At 44.5% G+C, this 20,568-nt stretch overlaps 1 protein-coding gene across 1 annotated transcript; it reads right to left on the bottom strand.

The window, feature by feature from the left end:
* Positions 1–6,411: 6,411 nt before the first annotated feature.
* MAJIN (membrane anchored junction protein) lies at positions 6,412–15,211 on the bottom strand. The gene is made up of 6 exons (XM_075281624.1): positions 15,111–15,211; positions 13,325–13,370; positions 12,227–12,302; positions 11,807–11,920; positions 7,183–7,294; positions 6,412–6,499 (listed from the first exon to the last, which is right to left on the bottom strand). The coding sequence occupies exons 1-6, from the start codon at positions 15,209–15,211 to the stop codon at positions 6,454–6,456; spliced, it is 495 nt and encodes a 164-aa protein (XP_075137725.1). The 3' UTR covers positions 6,412–6,453.
* Between the last annotated feature and the right edge of the window lie 5,357 nt (positions 15,212–20,568).

Below are 20,568 nucleotides of genomic sequence, written 5' to 3'. Positions count from 1 at the left end.
AAGTCAAAAATTAATTTACTGTATTTGTATTGAAGGCAAATAATTTTGATGACCTATCGTTGGGATCAACGGGGATCTGATACCTGCTGAACAGTTATTATATGGAGAACAATGCAAATAGTTCTGCTTTCTATGTAGCGGCCATTAGCAGCAGGTTATTGCAGTTCAGCTCTTATACAAGGGTCAAGGTATTGTTTGACCCTTTAATAAGTCTTGAGATATGACTAGGAATTTAAGCCGCATCAGGATCTATAGGGTCGCTATCCCAATAGGTGGCACTAAAGGGGCAGCTTGATGCTTTTGTATAAGAGCTCATTTGCATATTCCATTTCCCACAAAGCATTGCCTCTTAACACCCGGCTGACTCCACAAGGTAAAACCGTATCCCCCATGGCTATATCAAAGGTCCCTCAACCCAACAGTGATGATCAGGTACCCTGAAACAGGGGGTGCAGGTAGACATTGGCGTAAGAGGCCAGGAGCAACTACGGGTCTCCGTATCCTTTGGCAAACAGGGACTATAGATCCTCACTTCTCTTAGGGCCAACTGACTCAGAGGGTTTGCAACAGATCACCTATGGGCACTTTTTTCTGTGGCTCTCCTACACTTTTTTTGCACTTTTTTGGGTAAGAGAATAAGGTAATCATTTTGGTTTGGCTTACTTTTTACTTCTCTTTTGCTCCTCTCTGCCTCCAGTCAGAGGCAGCCAGTGTCAGAGCTCAGAATCACACCCCCTTGTCTGCTCCTGCCTGACACCGCCCTCCTGACAGTAAAGACCAAAATAGAATATTAGGCACCAAAACTAACAGCACTGATTGCTCAGGAATGGTGGGGGCTAGAAAAAAAGTTCCAACTGTGCCGGAATCAGTGAAGCAGTAGCTATTAAATGATGTAAAGACCAGCTCTTTACAGAATTTAAAGGGGTTGTCCCATCACAAGGATCCTATCTATACTTCTTGATAATGTGAGCGTAAGACTTTTCCTAAATACACTGCTTCAGCAAAACTGCTTTGTTTGTCCACTATCTTACTTTATTCATTTCTCTGTTGACACATCCCTTGACTTATCTGGTCAAAAGTCAAGTGATGTATCTGCTGCTCTCAGGGGGAGGGAGGAGGAGCTAAGAGCCTGGAGGGGGGGGTAGTTTACACTTTGGGGGGGAAGAAGGGGCCGCCAATACAGACCCAGCATCCGCTGTAATAGAGAGGCGGATGCCGGGGAGTGTAGACGCCGGCACAGGTGCCTGCAACATCGCTACGCTCCTGCCCTGCATGAAGCCAGCAGTGGCAGGAGCGATGCTGCTATTCCGGGGGGAGGAGGAGGGGGGGGGGGCGGAGGAGAGGAATAGCAGCATCGCTCCTGCCGCTGCTGGCTTCATGCAGGGCAGGAGCGTAGCGATGTTGCAGGCACCTGTGCCGGCGTCTACACTCCCCGGCATCTGCCTCTCTATTACAGCGGATGCCAGGTCTAAATTGCATTGTGAAGGCTGTACGTCCGATGCCTAACTGCATCGGGAGCGCACACGCAGGGCCAGCGGCATAGAAGCGACGACTTCTCGCTGCTGGCTTTGCATATGTAACCCCGCCCACCAATGACGGAAGAAAGAAGAATTTACAGCACTGGTGAATATGCGACATGGGAATACCCCTTTAATAGCTGCTGCTTCACTGATTCCGGCACAGTAGTTTTCTCTATAGCCCCCGCCATTCCTGAGCAATCAGTGGTGGAGGTGGTGAAAGGTTCTCTTCAAATCCCATCCATTACCCTGCTACGATTTTCGTATATACTAACCTGCTGCGAACTTACAGGATGTATCCCTGGCCTTAAAATATCTTTCTCTTATAATGAAACTTTTGATGATCGTCTAGCCCATTATTTGTCTATATTACCGACACAGTGATAGCCACGTCATGAAATACATGAGGATGAAAGCTCCCATAGTGCACACACCATTCAGCCCTTCTAGCTTGAAGATGTACAGAATTGTGAAAAGATAAAAAGCATCTTAGAAAATAGATTTTCAGGTAATCTGTTAATCCCGCTGCGGTCGGAAATGTCACATTTTCCACTTCGGGATGGAAAAATATCATCACTGCAGAAAAAATTGTCTGTTCAGTAAAAATAAAGGATGTCTAGAAGAGGACTGTACTAGTGCCGGGAAAATGTCTGATCTATATAGTAAGAGGGTACGCTGGGGGTTTATCTATCGCTCTACATTGCTAGTTTTTGGGATCTGAGCTCACTATATGATAAAGGTAAACAGGTTTTTTAGTCCCTTCTCTAAGGTTGCCAAGTATGTTTTTAATCCTGTTGGGGTCTTCTGACCCAGTGGGTTAGGAATGGTGGAGTCTAGGATGGAGTGGTATAAATCAGGTGTGATGTGAATCCAGTAGGTGGCGCTGCCTCGGCTTGGCTCTGCTTTCCAGTCGGTCGCAGCTAACCCTGAGCCTCAGCATTTTCAGGTGTTGCATTGTTGAAGTAGAGGCCACCTATGCCTTTCCTATATGCAACACTAATCTGCCTGGTTTGACGAGTATACTAAAGGTGGTGTCTCATACTAAGAGGATATTCACATGTAGGAATTTGACGCTGATTTCACCCAGATTCTGCTACTGACTCTTTTCAATGTGTGGCAGAGTTTAGTGCTGAAAAAATAAGCGTCCAGCTCGATCTTGCCACAATATGGCGCAGCTGACCCCCCCCACCCAATTAGACTCATTCATCTGCCGCAATGGAATGCCTCTTCATTTTACACAGTGCGAACGACCCCTAAGGGCTAGTTCACACGGGTCACGGGATAGCGTATTTTGGTCCTTTGACGCGTCAGAATAGGACCGAAATGCGCTTGCCGCGACTGTCGTGACTTCCCACTTCAGAGTAGGCCCAAATGAGTGGGCCTAGTCTGGAGGGTGCTGCCACGAGGTGGACGCCGCGGCTGATTCCGTCGTGAAATCCGCCTGAAGAAAGGGCAGCTGTCAAGGGCAGCAAGCCGTCTCTATGCAGTTTAGGCGGGAATCAGGTGGGCTTTAGGCGGAATCATGGCAGACAGGTACAAGGCGCAAGTGTGTACGCCACATTACATGCACTTCACTTACACACTGTTGCGCAGTCACCTCTCTTTGACTTGTCCTTTGGGCCAGCACAGATTGTGAAGAATATTTATAGATCCAGCTGGAAGTCCGGGCTGTTATTACATAGAGGACATCTTTATTTACTGCATTTAATGCTCCCTCTTGAAGTTTGGGGAAGTCTTGTGGGGCTATTTGGTTCACCATGTAACCCTAGCCCCCTTCTTCTGACGAGGGTGCGATCTAGAATGAGAATCCTTGGCTGACGGTGAAGCTGGCGGCAGTGTTCATGATCATCTGCCAATGCTATGTTCAGGAAGGTAACTACTAGGGTAGCAGCAGTAGTCGCTGCCACAGGGCCCGGGGTATTAGGGGGGCCCTGATTTTTTTATTTTTTATAGGCCGTTACCTGCTGGAGTAAGTGCCCTATTTACTTACCGATCCTCACTCCTGCTCACGACCAGGACCCGGCCACACCACCATCATTATATTTGGGGGGTTGGTTGGGCCCATGTCAAATGTTCACCTTGGGGCCTCGTCATTCCTAGTTACACCTCTGGCTATGTTACTGTAGAGCCATACTAAGCCAGGACTCAATAGTAACGTATCGATTTTCCCAATGACTACAATACAGTAGTATAACAATTTATTCTAACGATGGCTTGTTCATGATTCAAAAGCAAAACCCATATAAAAGCACAAGTGTTTTTTTCAATTCCAAATTTTTTGAGCTTCCTAGTACATCATATGGAATAAATAATACCAACAACTGGCAAAACTGTTTTTTCTTCAAAGTTTTTGGAATTTTTCTAGTTTCCCAGTAATATGGAATATTACCTGTTGCCATCAGAAAGTACAATTTCTCCCACAAAAATCAAGCCCTCACATTGCAATACTAAGGTTATAACTCTTGCCAAGAGAAGAGGAAAAAATGGAGATGAAAAATAAAAATTGGCCCCTAAAAGGGTTCATAGCGGTTTGACATTTCCGTAAATCTGATTGTTATAGAGATCCAGTCAGCCAATAAATAAATGTTTACATACAATTGCCGTTCCGTTGAGAATAGTAAATTGAGCTTCATTATTGTACGAGGCCAGAAATGTCGTATGCATCCGTCCTGAAGGTCAGGTGGCTTGTAGAAATGTCAGGGATCAGCTGTGTGTTTTTATTGTCATTGCCGAGCGGTATTTTCGGATCTCCGGACGGTAATATTACAATAGGGCAGTACTAACCTTTAGATTATGTTTAATCATAGATGCCGTGCAGTAAATTCTATAGGGCAATGTCTGGCAAATGAAACTTTCTGGAGATATGAAATGTTACCAAGTGTGATCTGAATAAAGAACACTGCTCCCTTGTTACACCTTAGGAATTATACGGCACGTAGCGTCCTGACAATGCCGTCTGTCTGCTGGGGAAGAACAATCTTGTGCTCAGTTTCACACGACACATTAAATATTTCACCAATTCCAAAATTGCTTATATAGAAACAGCCGAACTATCTGACAACCGTAAGTACTAACATCATACTGAAATGTACTGATACTCATCTAAATCTGATTTAATCCGTAACGAAAGGTGACTGCCCATAAAACCATAAACACATTAAGGCTGAGGCCCCACATTGTGAAAACGTAGCTGATTCTGTTGCGGTTTTTTGAGTCAAAGCCAGAAGTGGATGGAGCAGAAGGGAGAAGTATATGGCCAGGTTCACACGGGGTTTTTTGGACCGGATTTTGACGCAGAGGCCACCTCAGAATACGGTCAAAAAAATGGCTACCCGCGACTGGATGCCGCTGCAGTGCATACAATGCACCAGGCATCCAGTCGCGGCATTCCGCTACGGATTAGGCCCAAATAAATGGGCCTAGTCGGGAGGGGGTGTTGCGTCGCGGACGTCCCCGGCTAAATCAGCCGGAATGCGCCTTAAGAAAGGGCATGTCGCTTCGTTTGTATTTGTACCGTATTACTATTTGTGTATTGTGCTGCTGTCACTTTAAATATCACTGCTAAGTTATTACACCACTTCTCATTCCGGCTTGTCCTGAAAGGCAGGCGGAGCTGTGACTACCACATAGGCAGAGCTTTTTTGCACATGTGGGTTATGATACAGGTTTTGTTCTGCTCGCTTCCTTCGGTACAGCCTATACATGCAGACGGCACGAATACTTACCATAAATACTAGTGTTCTCACACCTTTTGGGGGATGGTTGTCTGTCCACAACCAGATTAGTGGAAGCTGGAGCCAAGTCCAGTTCAGAGCTGCAGAACCCCGTTCCCAAAACATTGGTCTGAGTAGCAAAATCCGTATGAGCTTAGGGCACATTCCTGTGTGACCAGGACTGCAGCTGATGTTTCTGAAGACTTTGCAATTCTGATGCTGTGATTGACAGCATCAACGACGACCGTGGTGAACCATTTTGTTACTTCAACTAGTTCAAGGAAACCAAGTGAACCTGAATCTGTCTCAGTGAGACATATCTCACTAAGGGCTAGTTCACACGCGGAAAAGTTTTCCGCTATGTGTTTTTTTGGCACGGCTAGGCACAACGGGATGCCGTGCAGTGCATCGGCATTTCGTCACGGCATCCCGCTCCTGATAAGGCCCAAATTAATGGGCCTAAACAGGAGTGCGTCTCAAGCCGCGGATGCTGCAGTTGACTTAGCCGCAGAATCTGCAACAAGATAGATCATGCCACTTCTTTTTTCCACTAGCTAGCGGAAAAAAATAAGCGAGCGGCTCCCATTGTAGTTTTTTGCAGGCGCATTTTGAGGCGGATTCTTCCCGCAGCGCTTAAAATAGAAAGTTTGCAGAGATTTCCTATGGACTTTCTGTTACAATTATACCTATGGGGAAACCACTGTAGGTAAAATTGACATGCTGGGATTTCCAAAACCGCGCCGGTTTTGGAAATTGCGGCATGTCTGCACCGCGGTTTTTAAAGTGGGAATGCGCCGCTCATCCACCAACAGCTTCAGGCACCTGGAAGCTGCTAGAACAGATGAATTGTGCAGGGTCCCGGTGTCAGACCCCTACCAGATCACACTGATGACTTATCTTGTGGATAAAAATCTAATTTAGGGCTGAAATGTCCGTTTAATTGTCTTGGTTGTTGAGAGAAGAAAATCCCCCCATATATGTTTATGCTGTATATAATATATCCTCCCTGCAATGTTAATGCTGAGTACACTAGATAGTCTTAGAAAGATGGACTAACACTGTGAAGAGTTAATAGACTCTTCTATAGAGCCAATATATGTATTTTACTTGTTCCACTTTCCATACAAGCTAAGCACATTTATTCAGAAGAAAAACATTAAGGAAACAGTGAAGCGGTAAGAATTGTTCTTCAAGGGTCTACACTTCGGCCTGAGGATTGGATATTATTCAGATCGTCTTCTCCCAAACAGGTATCTGAGTAAAGTAAAGCTGACAACAAAGATAACATTATAGAAATAAGTCTCTGCCTGTAAGGACTCTCCTGATATTCACGCTTTAGTAAATGCCTGTTTTCCCCTTCAAATAAAAATGGCTGCCATCTTTTATTAGACTACTATGGGTTTTTTCTCTTTTTTTGTTACCCACTTGAGAACACTGAGCTAGAGCTGGATAGGGGTAAAACAAGAAACAGAATACTATGTTGCGATTCCTCTGTTATCTTCCCAATCTCAAAATCATCCAGTCTGTCTGGGATGACATGAAGAGAGAGAACGATTGGAGCAAGCCTACAACCACAGAAGATATGGGCTCAGTTCTTCAAGACGGCAGGAACAACCTCCCTGCCAAGCTCCTTCAAAACCTGTGTGCAAGTACTGAGAAGAACTGATGGAAGGCAAAAGTCAAAGGTCATACGACAGCGAAGAGTCCCACTTATATGGCGATTTGTAGTCATGCAACATAAGATCACATCTCAGCGATAGTAAATGCTGACCGTGACCCTCAGCTGAAGTTTAACCTTGCTCTGCGCCGCCATATCCAATATTTTCAGTCGCAAGTGGCAGTGCCACATTTGCAAATGTAATGTTTCATGGCCACAACTCGCCATGTATCCTAGCGTAAGAAAACTCATAGACATAATACAGGCAAAACAGACACATACTGTAAGTAGTTACCTCCTAAGCCAGTCCATGAAGCCCCCTGCATCCTGAGAGTCGTGACCCAGAGTTGGGCATGGAATCGTGTTTAGCTGATCTGAGTGGCCACTTATATGATCTTCTTCATTATCTGTAAGAAATAATACAAATCTGTCATAAAAATACTAGAGGGAAAGCTTACCATGCCGAGCCAAACCAAACAGATGTCACCCGGGAGAACGACAGTCACTTCTCACCAAGCTGCAGGCAGTCGTCTTTGTCCTGAACTTCATCGTCCTTACCCTGTTTACTCACAAGAAACAAAATAGCAAATGTGACTTAGTATTCTAGGTTATTATATAGGCTCAGACTCTGGGGTTAATGTGGCCCATCTTAGACTAAGTTTTCCAACTTACTGGCTCAAAGTAAGTGTAGTCAAAAACAAGCTAAGGACGGGTTCACCCCTGCGCCCGGTCTCCGCTTTGTGGGTTTCCGTCTTCTGCCTGGACAGGAGACGGAAACCCGGCAGTCAGTGTCCGCCCGTGAGCGTCTTCTGCTGTCCGCGGCGAAACCGTTTTCTTTTAACCGAACACAAAGTCCTGCATGTCCGACTTTATGTCCAGTTAGGGCTAGTTCACACGGGGCCAATAGAGTGGAATTTGACCACGGATTTCGCCTCAAAATCCGCCTCCATGCAATGGAGCCCTATGTGAAACGATAGCCTTCAATTTTCCACTAGCGGCTTTTTGCCTGGCGGCAGCAACCTCCGGGGTCAGCCCATTCATTTGAGCCGACTCCGGGGGAGGAAGCCGCGACTGTCGTGGCAGGCGGGTTTTGACCCGAGGGTGAAGCGGCTCTCGCGTCACTCTCAGTGCCAAAATACGCCACACCGCCCTTCGTGTGAACTAGCCCTTAAAAAAAAAATGGTTTCGCCGCAGAGAGGCAGAAGATGCTCAAGATCGGACACTTTGCAAACCCATATGGGTTTGAAAACTGACTGCCGGTTTCTGTCTCCTGCCCAGTCTTTCAGCAGAAGACAGAAACCTGCAAAGTGGAGACCGGGTGCAGGTGTGAACCTGCCCTTACAGTACTAGATTGGGTTATCCATTAAATTTTGGTAGGGGTTCTATCACCCTCTAACACCCAGGACCTCTGCCGACCACTTGAGCGCTGAAGACTCTTCAGGACTTACCAAGCACAGCACCATACATTTGTATAGCGGCCATGTTCGGTGTTGCCGGTCATCCCAGGCCATGTGGCAATGAATATGAAATTACACGGCCTGTAAAGCAGAATTCAGGGAGCTGAGCCTGACCCTCTCAGACCTGGACCCCCTCAGATCTTGATCCTGGAAGCCTCCTTTAAAAGGTCCTCTTTCAGTAATATTCTAGTGTTTTATTATTTTCGCCCACGTTCACGCAGAACCGGCCTTAAACTCCGACAAAAGCTAATACTTGACAGTAAAGAAGCTTTCACTTTAATAATACATGGCAGGATGGATCTACACAAAGTACATAGGTTGTGCCTTGTCTTTTTACTATAACAAGTCACAATTGTTACCTGTGCATTTGTGTACGTGCACAATGAGGAAAAGTCTCTTATGTAATTAGGTGTAATAATCTAATTTGGTAATGAGTCAATGGGTTGGTGATTGCTCTATGAACAGATCAGTCTTACATTGTAATCTATCTAGAAACACAAAGAAAAGGTTTTCTTATTATTGACTCTTATAATAAGTCTTCCAGACCTGGTTCCCAGCTGCCAAATCCCGAGACACCTCCGCCCCCCTCCCCCCCAATGTCCTGATCTTCTATGGAAACTCCCATTATATGGGGGATCTGTGACGCTATAATTGGGGCCGGTAACAGATCAGGGCCCTCGGCTGTAATATGGGCACAAAAAAGCTTAAGATTTTTTACAATTTTTAGTGAAATCTGCAGATTTTTTGCAGCGTTGCAGGGTAAGATTTTTTAAAATCCATTTAGCTGTTATTGTAATATGGCAATATCTGTAAAAAAAATTGATAGGAGAAAAGTCCGGCGAGGCTGCAGGCCATGGTAGCTTGTTTAGGCCACACAGATGGCTCACAGTAGCCCCTGCAATATGCAGCCTGGAATTATCCTATAGATAGACGGCTCCTACAACACTTTGGAGAAATGGCCGTAACAACCACCGGTATGCACAATGGTGAACAGTTCTGACATCTTAAACTAGGCATGTACTGATCTGCTGGAGTTGTAAGCCAAGGTCTCTCGGTTCAATGATTCTGTTCCTCCCAGTTTGCGACAAATGGCGATAACTGTCATGTCAACGAACAGGAGGAATCGCACAATCCTCCGAAAACACTCGATCCAGGCCACACTTTGCAGAATTGCAGCATTTTTGTTGCAGATTTTGCTGCGTTTTTTCGAGAATGTCTACGGCCGGAGCCCCACGGGACGTAAACGCCACAATTTGCCCGCGCGGAAAAATCACAGTGTTTTACAGTGCAAGCAAAGGGGATGGGATTCATGCTGTTGTGGCTTTGCAAATCGCAGCATGTCAATTATATCTACGGAAACGCCAGCGGCTTTCCCGTAGATATAATGGGAAGAGAAAATCCACAGAGGAAAACTCCATGAACTTTCTCTTCAAAGCGCTGCGGAAGGAACCGCAATGTGATCACGCAGCGGTTCAGCGATTTAGCGCTGCAATTACGGCCCCTTGGGGCCTTAGCCTACAAAAGGAAAGGGGTGTATATTGGAAGTTCTTCTACCTCTACCATCTGCTCAATCCACTCCTGGTTTAGCTAAAAAAAACTGCAGCAAAATCTGCAAAAGAAAAAGCTGTTTTTCTGCAACGTGGGGCCTCACGTGGCTAAAAAGCTTTGCGTTCAGTCAGGCTTTTATGCCCCTCCCACATGTCACAGATTGGAGCTAGGGATCGTCTACAGATTTTAGTGACACTTGCTATTTCCTGAATTTGCATAATCTTACAAGGAAAAATATCTTAGTACTGTGTTAGCCAGTGGATATGAAATAAGAAAAATCAAGTGTCTTCAGTAGTCGATACCGTTTTTAATGGCTAACTAAAATGATGACAGATTGCAAGCTTTCGAGGCTCTAGGCCTCTTCCTCAGGCATAGTTTAAAAAAAAATATGCATCCTTCAGAAATTGGTTTTAAACTATGCCTGAGAAAGAGGCCTAGAGCCTCGAAAGCTTGCAATCTGTCATCATTTTAGTTAGCCATTAAAAAAGGTATCAACTACTGAAGACTCTTAATTATATATATATAATATATATATATATGAGCCACTCTTATTTCCAGGCATCTAAAGATACTACCGATAGCGCTCTCCTATTGATATATCTGTTCCACTAGATGGATACGGATATCAGTATGGAAATACCTGACTATCTTTCTCCATGCTGGATTCAGTTTGAGATTCTACAGTAATAAACAGAAGTATAAAAAATGATGACAATATCTGGTATATTAGAATTAAAAATAATAATAATAATAATAATAATGTTAAATACAATGTAACCTTCCACATGTATGGATATGCTATAAATGTATGTACTGCAGGTCCCACCTCTGCCCACCTATATTCTCTTCTCTCCCTCTCTCTGCATATTACTTCCAGCTGCTGATCCTGATAAGTGCTAGAACATTTTCTCGATCAATATCTTTGTTATTTCTTGATCACAGCCATTTAGAAAGCACAGAACGCACGACCAGACTGAGCCGAAAACCAGGAAGTGGAGGGGAGAGGAGACAGGAGGGCGGGTGAAACCCTGAGCTGGTGGAAAATCCCTTGAGGCTAAGGCCTCATGTACCAAGTCGCAGCCAAATGGTGGGAACAAATCACGTTTTTTTCCACAGCACTTTTAACAGTTTTCCTTTGTAGACTTTCTGTCCCTATTATACCTATACAGAAAACACCGGCATTTCTGCTTGTCTAATTGACATGCTGTGATTTTCACAAATATGTGTATTTTTGAAAACTCAGTTTTTCCGCTGCAGATTTTTTTCTGCAATGTGTGGATGGGATTAGCCTGAAGTCCTTCCACTTTGTAGGTAATGTAAAACGCAATGTTTTTTTGTTTTTTTTTTGCCATGTGAGGACCCGGCCTTATGCTGAAGCCCCTCATTGCATAAATGCAGCATTTTATAGTACCTACAAAGTGGATGGGATTCTGACTAATTCCACCCACACATTGCAGAAAAAAATCTTCAGCGGAAAAGATGCGTTTTCAAATATGCTTGCGTTTTTAGAATCACAGCATGTCAATTATACCTGTGGAAACGCTGATGTTTTTCGTATAGATATAATAGGGCCGTAAAGTCCGCTGAAGAAAACTCTGTGAAAATACAATAAAAAAAATGCTGCAGAAAAACACGCAATGCATTTCTGCTGCGTTTTTTTTTTTTTTTTGCTGCTTTTTGCTACACGGGGCCTTAGCCTTAAGATGACCATGACTATTAGGTTAATGTTGCCCCAGGGCTTTTGTCACCTTGAAAAGTCTTTTAATACTGTTGCTGTGACGCCTACTGTATCGCCATATTGTGTAATATGCTTATGCAATATGCATTATATATGATGTACACATATATATTATATACTGCGTGTATAATATGCATTGTAAAGATCTATATATGTTGTAAACAAAGAACATTTACCGCAAACTGAAGTATAAGGCTCCACATATACTGTGAAGACATATGGATATGGCTTCAAGAATTTCGGTCCGTGTTTAAACTTCAGGCGAGAAGCACTGCCCCATTTACTCTTATCTTGGGGATACCAGTCAAGGAAAATTCATCATAGAGAAATAACGGCGTAACCAGTACCAAGACGGTAGTATAAAGAGAAAAAAAAACAATCGTGTGCTGAGCCCTGACCACCGTGTTACACATGGCAGCCAGGACATGTGACAATACAAAGAGGCTTGTGCTCACATCTGCAACGAGAAAGTTGTTTTCTATCAGAGAGTCCTTGTGACAGCCTAATAGTAGATATTCAGCTGACTTATATAGTATAGACAGTGACTACAAGAACTTTCCCATTGCATTGTATTTACATCATCATTTAAAGGATACAGGGAAAAATAAGGAAATGTTTTGTAGAAAAAGGTTGTAAATTGTCATGGTTGGCAAGTATGGCCCTGACAGAGTCCTGTGAAGAAGAGAAAATACAAGAAAGCAAGATAGTACAGAAAAAAATTGAACCCGTCATTCAGAAAATGCAGGACCACCCACTGGACTCCTAATTATTTCTCATTACAGGTCACATGGTTTTGCTATCACTATGCAGCCAGTAGTGCTAGATGCACATGAAAGTGGTGCAAAATGGTAGTGAAAAAATCCATTTTTTTTACAGCCGTCTTACACCTCAGGGATGGCCATTTTCACGGATTCCCCATACATTTAGGAGTTTTGCAGTCAGGATTTTGAGGCCATATCTGCCTCAAAATCCTGACCAAAAAGACGGCTCCCATTGAAATCAATGGGAGCCGATCAGTTCTTTTTTTCCAGGAGCCATTTGTTCCAGCTCTCAGAAAAAAGAAGCGACATGTTCATTCTTTCAGGTGGAGTTGCCTCGTGACTTCCACCTGAAGACACTCCGTCCCGACTAGGCCTATTCATTAGTGCGTGACTGGATGCCGGTGCACCGCATCGGCATCCAGTTGCAGCTACCGTATTTTGGACCGGAGCCTCTGCCTCAGGATCCGGTCCAAAAAACCCCATGTGAACTTACCCTTACAGTGTTGGGAGAGATCCGTGAAAACAGCAGAAAATAGGACAAAATTACGGTCATGAGAATAGTCCCCATTCACTGACAGTGAAATTAATACTGTAGTGTGAATGTAGCCTAATAGGAAATAGCCTGTAATGAATTGATGTTTCACTTAAAGGGGTTATCCAGGGGCTTGAAATTAATTTACCTAGTTTGGGTATTTTTTACAGCTGGACCTGCAGGTTTTGGCCTGGTTCTGTCCCTGGGTTATGTAATTGGAACCATCCCCATTTCCCTGATCGCTCCACACCAGGTCCAAACTAGTCCAGAACCCCCCAGGTGTAGCTACAAAGAGCACCCAGGCCAGGTAAATACATTTCAAGTCCCTGGATAAGTATCAACAGCCCCAGAATTGCATATGGAAGCCTGTGTGGCATCAACTGTATTCTTTTCTTACTTACCAATAATTCACTCATAACTTGCTCAATGATTTCTGCGTCTTCTGAGCTATAGAGGCAAAAATAGTTAATAAATGCACTAAAATATTGAAAAGAAAACATAAGTGCTGCAACAGATCTGCCACATGGAAATCTTTACTGGAATCTTACAGGCATATTTCTAGCTGAGGCATCTATGGCTATGCATTTCTTAGGCATGAGGGCCCCATCTCTATTCATAGGTGGATCGACACCTCCCAGAACTAGCTGTTCTCAGCAGCTGATACACAGCGTATAGAGCAGGGAGCAGACAGTGCTGTTCTCTGTGTAGTGAATTTCTGAATAATTGGAAGCTAATTTGCAGTACCATGTCTGGCCACTACACAGAGAACAGCACTGTCCGCTTCCTGTTCCATTCTCTGTCTGTTAACTGTTTCATGGGTAGGAAACTCACTGATCTGGTATTAGTAACCTATGCTCAGGTTAGGTCAACAAGATTTTTAGCCCAGGACACTCCTTTAAGCTAAGACCCTCACATAGCAACCCATAGCCAAAAGGAAAAAAACGCAGTGGAGTGAGCTTTCACAGAAAGTCCACAGAGTTTTCCTCAGCGGACTTTCTGCTTTTATTATACAAAGAATATCAGCATTTCCGTAGGTGTGATTGAGATGCTGCGGTTTACCAAAATGGAAAGGTACAGCAGCATTTACGCTGCAGATTTTTTATTGCAATGTGTAGATGGGATTAGCTAGAATCCCGTGCACTTTACAGGTAATGTAAAAAGCTGCGTTTTTTACTAAAATGTGGCATTTAAGAGACATGGGGCACCACCTTTAATGATGAGGATATCCGTAATCCCCAGAAGGGAATAATCCTTGAAGGTTGGAGACCCCAGAGTACAATAATAGCACCAACTCTGGGGGGTGGGGGCTTATGGGAGCATATAGTACTGTGTGGAGGCCACTGTAGAGCATATAATACTGAATGTGGGCCACTGCAGAGCATATAAGGCTGAGTGGGGTCACCTTGGACCTACGATACTGTGTGGAGACCACTGTGGGCACATAATACTGTGTGGGGGCCACTGTGGAGCATATAATACTGTGTGGGGGCCACTGCAGAGCATATAAGGCTGAGTGAGGGTCACCTTGGACCTACAATACAGTGTGGAGACCAATGTGGGCACATAATACTGTGTGGGGGCCACTGTGGAGCATATAATACTGTGTGGGGGCCACTGCAGAGCATATAAGGCTGAGTGGGGGTCACCTTGGACCTACAATACAGTGTGGAGACCACTGTGGAGCATATAATACTGTTTGGGGGCCACTGTGGAGCATATAATACTGTTTGGGGGCCACTGTGGAGCATATAATACTGCCCCAGTATTGTTTATATGTCGGGTGCTGTGCTTCTTATTCACCATATTCTTGATAACTGCAGTTGTGAGTACTAAAGCTATATCCCTTTAAATGATCTGTGATATCACTGCAGCACCCGTAACCATCGCTATCAAGAATTTGCTCTAGGCAGGGGGTAGGGGGCCCTGGAGAAAAGCTTGCACGCAAAACCTTAGTTATGCTACTGGTAACACCGCAGTTTGACCGTGTCAGAAACGCAGCGGAAAAAAATGTGCCTTTTTATGGTCACTGCAAAGTGCGAAATCTGTAATGCGGCCCCTACCTTGTGTGATTTATATTATTGGTATATTTTATGGGGCAGGCCGCGGACCTTAGGGGTCTCCTCGGGTCTCGGGCCGGCCACCCTGCTACTTACATTCATGCTCATATCATCTCACTGTAAATCTTACCAAAAATGGACTCCATATCGGATTTTGAACTTGTAGACATATTTTGTGGTATGGAAGAATCGTGTTTCTGGCTGCGGAAAGGAGAACGGCTTTATAGGCATTATGCAGAAATGGGTGGAGGTGACACCCAGGATTTTACATAGAAGTCGGGGTTTAGTGAAGAAATAAGAGGGGGGGGGGGGGGTAATAGAAAGGTGATGGCGGCACAAAGCCCAGTCAGCGGCTCCAAAGGTCCTGGCAGCAGGAAATATAAGAGCTGAGGGGAAGGCAGGGAAGATGAAGGAGAGAGCAGCAGTACTATTGGCTAATCCTAGTCATGTGACCATATGGTTACTACCCAGCACAGACAGGAACCATACACTGCCCATAGCAACCAATCAGCTTCTACATAAGGATAGAAAATGAAAGGAATGATCTCATTGGCTGCTAGCTGTGTTTGAGGCTCTACTGTAGTGACCTCTCACCTCTGACCTGTGACTCTGCCATGCCTCCCAACTTTTGAAGAACAGAAGGAGGGACAAAATGTGCGGTGAGCATAGCGCGCCTCGGCAAATTTAGCTACGCCCACTTTTCATGTGTCCCCACACAGTATAGGGCTAAGTTCACACGTTTTATATACTGTTAGAAAGCCGACAGTGCGCTGAATTCGTTCTGTGCCCCAGGTGAAGAGCTACGGTGCCGGTACTGATAGCTCTTCATAGGGGGCACAGAAAGTGAAAGGCGATAGTCCACTGAATTCAGCGCACTGTTGGTTTTCTGGCGGTATATAAAACCGCATGTGCCCCGGGTGGTGAAAGGTCCTCTTTAACCACTTCCAGACCGCCCATAGACTTTATACGTCCAGATAGTGGTGCCTAGTTCTGACAGGACGTACCGGTACTTCCAGTCAGAACGCAGCAGCTACACGGAGATCGTGCAGCTGCTAAAGATGGGAGTCGGCTGTAACTTCAGCCAGAGCTCCCAGAGAGATGGCAGGGAAGGTTTATTCCCTTCCCTGCCTTCTCGATTACTGTGTATACAGCACTCAATGAGCGCTGTATACACGGCTATGGGCGCCGCCATGATGGGGCCGCCCTCTGACCCGACGGTCCCGTGATCTGCCGGGGGCAGCGTCTTGCAAGAGCTGCTGGGTCCTACAGGACCCAGATCAGCTCTGTATATTGCGTAAACAGTGTGCAGGAGGCTGTATTCCTCCTGCAACTGAGGCTAAATGTACCAGACCCAGTTGTAGGGGAAATCAGCCTCCAATACAAAAAAAAAGTGATCAGATGTCCCCAAAGGTCTCTTATCACCTTATAGGGACACAATCTGAAAAAAATAAATAAAAATAAGTTTAAAAAAATTTATAATAATAATAATAATAATAAATAATACGCTAATAAAACGCCATTATTAAAGGTTATAGCCCCCCCCTTCCCCTGACGACACCATACAAAATAAAAATTACCGTAACGGAGAGGAAAAACTATTTTATAAAGTTTTTCAGTGACACTTTGTGTTATTAAATTAAAAAAAATAAATAAATAAATTGAAAACCAGACACAATTTCCCTCCTATTTTGTTTATATTTTCCCAGATATAAAAAAAATTAAAACACATTTGAAAATAAAAACAACATAAAATTAAAGCCCTATGTGTCCCCGAAAAAAAGACGCAAAAATTAGTTGACTGAGACATGCAGGAAAAATGTTACAGCCCTCAAAACCGCACATAAAAAAAAAACGAAAATGTGTCTGGTCCTGGACCACAAATTGGCCCGGTACTGAAGTGGTTAAAGACCTTAGGAACACTCTAGTAAGCAGCAGTGCTAGGCAGAGCAGTACATCAAATGAACAATAGGACTATGCAGTAGGTACAATATTTAAACATTTGGGGCCCCACTTTTAATTTTGCCCTGGGCCCCACTTTGTCTAAAACCGGCCCTGATCATGTGACTTGTTCCACCACAACAAGCCAACCTGCAGCGACGCTGGGAAATAAAGATGTTATTTCTCTGGTAATGCGACCACACAAAACATAACAATTTTATTTAAAAAACGTTTTTTATTGCACAAAAGTAAAAAACATAGAAAAGTTACAGATCTGTGGTATCATTGTAATCGTACGGAACCATAGAATAAAGGGGGCGGGTTATTTATAACACATGGTCAACGGACAGCGCAACCCCCCTAAACCCCCCCCCCTCCAAACAAAAAAACAAAGACCCCCCCAGTGGTGAGACCCCCCAATGATCAGATACTTGTATCCCCCCTTTGGATAGGGAATGAGGGGGAATTGTGGGAAAACCTCTTTAAGATCCATTTCACATTATAATTTGCCAGTACCATAGATGTGCCAGGTAGTGCCCAGCACATGCCCATCACATACCGGTCACATGACCTCGTCACTGTAACCAATTAATATCCCAGACACATTGCAGCAAAAAACAGAGTGTGAACACGGATGTGTAAAATATGTCGGCCATTTTAGCCTAACTGTAACAAATGTGCTGGAAACATCAGTGAGCATTTACTAATATACTGTAATAAGCCCGGCATTGTGGTTGTCCCCGCTGAGCAGTGCTGCCCCCTTGTGGAATACAGACAGCTTCCCTGTTCAGTTACAATATGACCCCTTATGGAGGAGTATATACCCATATATATGTCCATCAGCGCCCCCTATAGAATAACCCTGTGCATGGCGCTGTATATGTGCTAGTTATCTATAGTGTGATGGACGGGTCTATAGAGGCCAAACTGGTTACAGGTCACCTCTGCGTATATACACTGTGTGCTATGGCTGTATGACCCTGTGTGTAGTGTATATAGTGTGTGGATTAGGACTTACCAATCGCTGGTGAAGATGGTACCTGCAAAAAAAATAACACACAGACACAAAACCACTGACAGACACACACAGAACAGCAGACAATACAATACAGAGAACAATAAAGTGCCTGGCGGCTCCGCTATCCAACGCAATCCAAAGTCGCTCCTCGTGAAACACGAGACGCAAAATCCTGCTACCGCTCTGTCTGACAGCTCAGTAACAAGTGAGCCGAGAATTCAAATCATAACAAGTCATAACAGTCAGTGCAGGTGCCGCAGCTGATCAGCCGCATGCCAGTCACATGCCAGTCACAGGAGCAATGTATCCAGGTGGTGTGCCAGTATTCCAATGGCAAGTAGAGATAGAGAATTTATATGTATACACTATATATATAATTATTAATAAATGTCTTTATTTTTCTGGCATTATATTGTTTCTTTGTATATTTATAGATATTTTTCTAATATATAAAACCTCCCTTTGCTTGTTATTTCTCCTCTCCAGGGGTCTCTAGTAGTAGCTGGTAGTGTTACAGGCCATTAATCCGGCTGAAGACAATTTTATTTATTTTAGGGGAAAACTCCATCTTGACTCCAATCTGTCAATCAGAATAAATCCTCAACATCAAAAATCTCCTGCGTCCTGTTGTGGCAGGCAGGGCCGGACTGGGGTGTCTACAGGATTTCCAGAAATGAGGTATCACTATGAGACCAAACAGACAGAGGCGGAGGACAACAGGGTGCTGGGGACAGGTATGTTGTTTTTTTTTAATATTTACACCTCCGGGGCAGCCACAGGGGTCACTCCAATGTATGGACAACCTCTTTAAAGAGGTTGTCTGGGTCACTTCACTGGTCCCCCACATACAGTGGCCCCTTCATTGGTCCTCATACTGTATGGGGAACAGTGATGGGGCCATTATATTATGTGGGGGCAGATATGGGGGCCAATGTCCTGTGGGAGGACATTAAACTGTGTGGGACATATTAAAGGGGTTGTCCAGGTTTAATGATCTGTATGGCCTATGCTCAGGATAGACCATAAATCCCTGATTGGTGGGGGGGCTGACACATGGACCCATCAGCTGTATGGAGCCATATCCGGCGCACGTTCTGTACACACCAGAGGGTCAGAAGTAGAAAGCTTCGTCCACTGTATTGTAGCCCGGACCCTTCACTGCAGCTCAGATCTCACTGACTTCACTAAGTGCTGAGATGCAGTGATGGTGCTGGCTAATATACAGTGGACAGAGCTTTCTGCTTCCGGCCCCACATTGTGTTCAGGGCGGGCGCCGGAAGTGGCTCCGTACAGCTGATCGGTCTGGGGGCCAGGTATCTGCCCCCTACAGATCAGGTATTTATGACCTGTCCTGAGGATAAACCATGAAAAATTATGCCGGGGCAACTCATTTAATATACTCCCTAACGCCTCAGACTTCAGAAAGGTCGTCCAGTATAACATACCCCCTGTCCTGATGCTCCGGTCTCCTCCCAGCCATAGGAACTTTACACAACCCACCTGAAATTCCACCTCATATCAGCCTCGCATTCATTTCAATGGGAATCACTAGCTGATATTCTCAGCTAGCGGAAACAATAAGCGTCCTGCTCGCTCTTCAGGCGGAATCCATCTGAGAACTCGCATTGAAATGAATTGGGAGGTGGATAATACACCTTTACCATCAGAATGTGTGGATGGGATTAGCCAGAATCCCGTCTACTGTGCAGGGACTGTAAAAGGCAGCAGTTTTTCTTTTTTTGCTGCAGTGTTTTATTGCTTCATCTCTATCTATAGGACTGATGGAGCGCTGTACTTGGCTATTACCATCATTCCCATAGAAGTGAATATAGTGGTGGTCACACATGCAAACCACTCCATTCATAAGTGGGACCTGGGGATGGAAAGGAGTTCAGCACTCCATCAGTCCCATAGACAGGAATGGAGCAGCGGTTATACATGTACATATGGGACTCAGTGACCCCTGTTCTCATTATTTCTTTGTATAGAGGATAAATGCTGTTCTCGTGAATGCCGGGGGTCTCAGCTGTGAGATCACTACACTAGATATACAGTACACCACATGGGACATACAGTCTCCAATGCAAGGAAATGTCTCAGCATAATATTATTTCCAGTGAATCCTCTAAAGGAAGGATAGAACAATAGTGTGCCATCACTACAACCAATAACACACATCTATATAGTATTAGACATCCCATATGGGCCTACTAAGCAATATATCAAGAATGGGTAACATAATATGATTACAATAATTTGGTAATAGTCACATAATCGTATTTATTATTTGCATTTCCAACAGAAGAAATAAAGAAGAAAGGAAAAAGAAAACGTCCAAAATATCAGAATAGCAGAAAAGATAGAAAAAGAAATAAGGAACGAAAAAATAAGAAATGGAAAAAAAGAATAGGAACATTACAGAATAGTAACCGCTGTCAGAGGCGAAACTTCAAGCTCCTGGGCCCCAATGCAAAATATGTAACACCCCCCCCCCCCTCCCGCCCAATTATCATGTGTCATCTGCGACACAGGTGTCTTCTTATGTTCGGTCTTTGGGCTCCCTCTGGCTCCTAAGCCCGGTGGACATTGCTACCTCTGGACCCCCTAATGCTGTGTGGCCCTGGTTTCTACA

The sequence above is a fragment of the Leptodactylus fuscus genome, chromosome 7 (assembly GCF_031893055.1).
Source record: "Leptodactylus fuscus isolate aLepFus1 chromosome 7, aLepFus1.hap2, whole genome shotgun sequence".
In the NCBI taxonomy this organism is placed as follows: Eukaryota; Metazoa; Chordata; class Amphibia; order Anura; family Leptodactylidae; genus Leptodactylus; species Leptodactylus fuscus.
The sequence above is the reverse complement of the archived record's forward strand: the minus strand, read 5'-3'. Positions and strand labels throughout refer to the sequence as shown.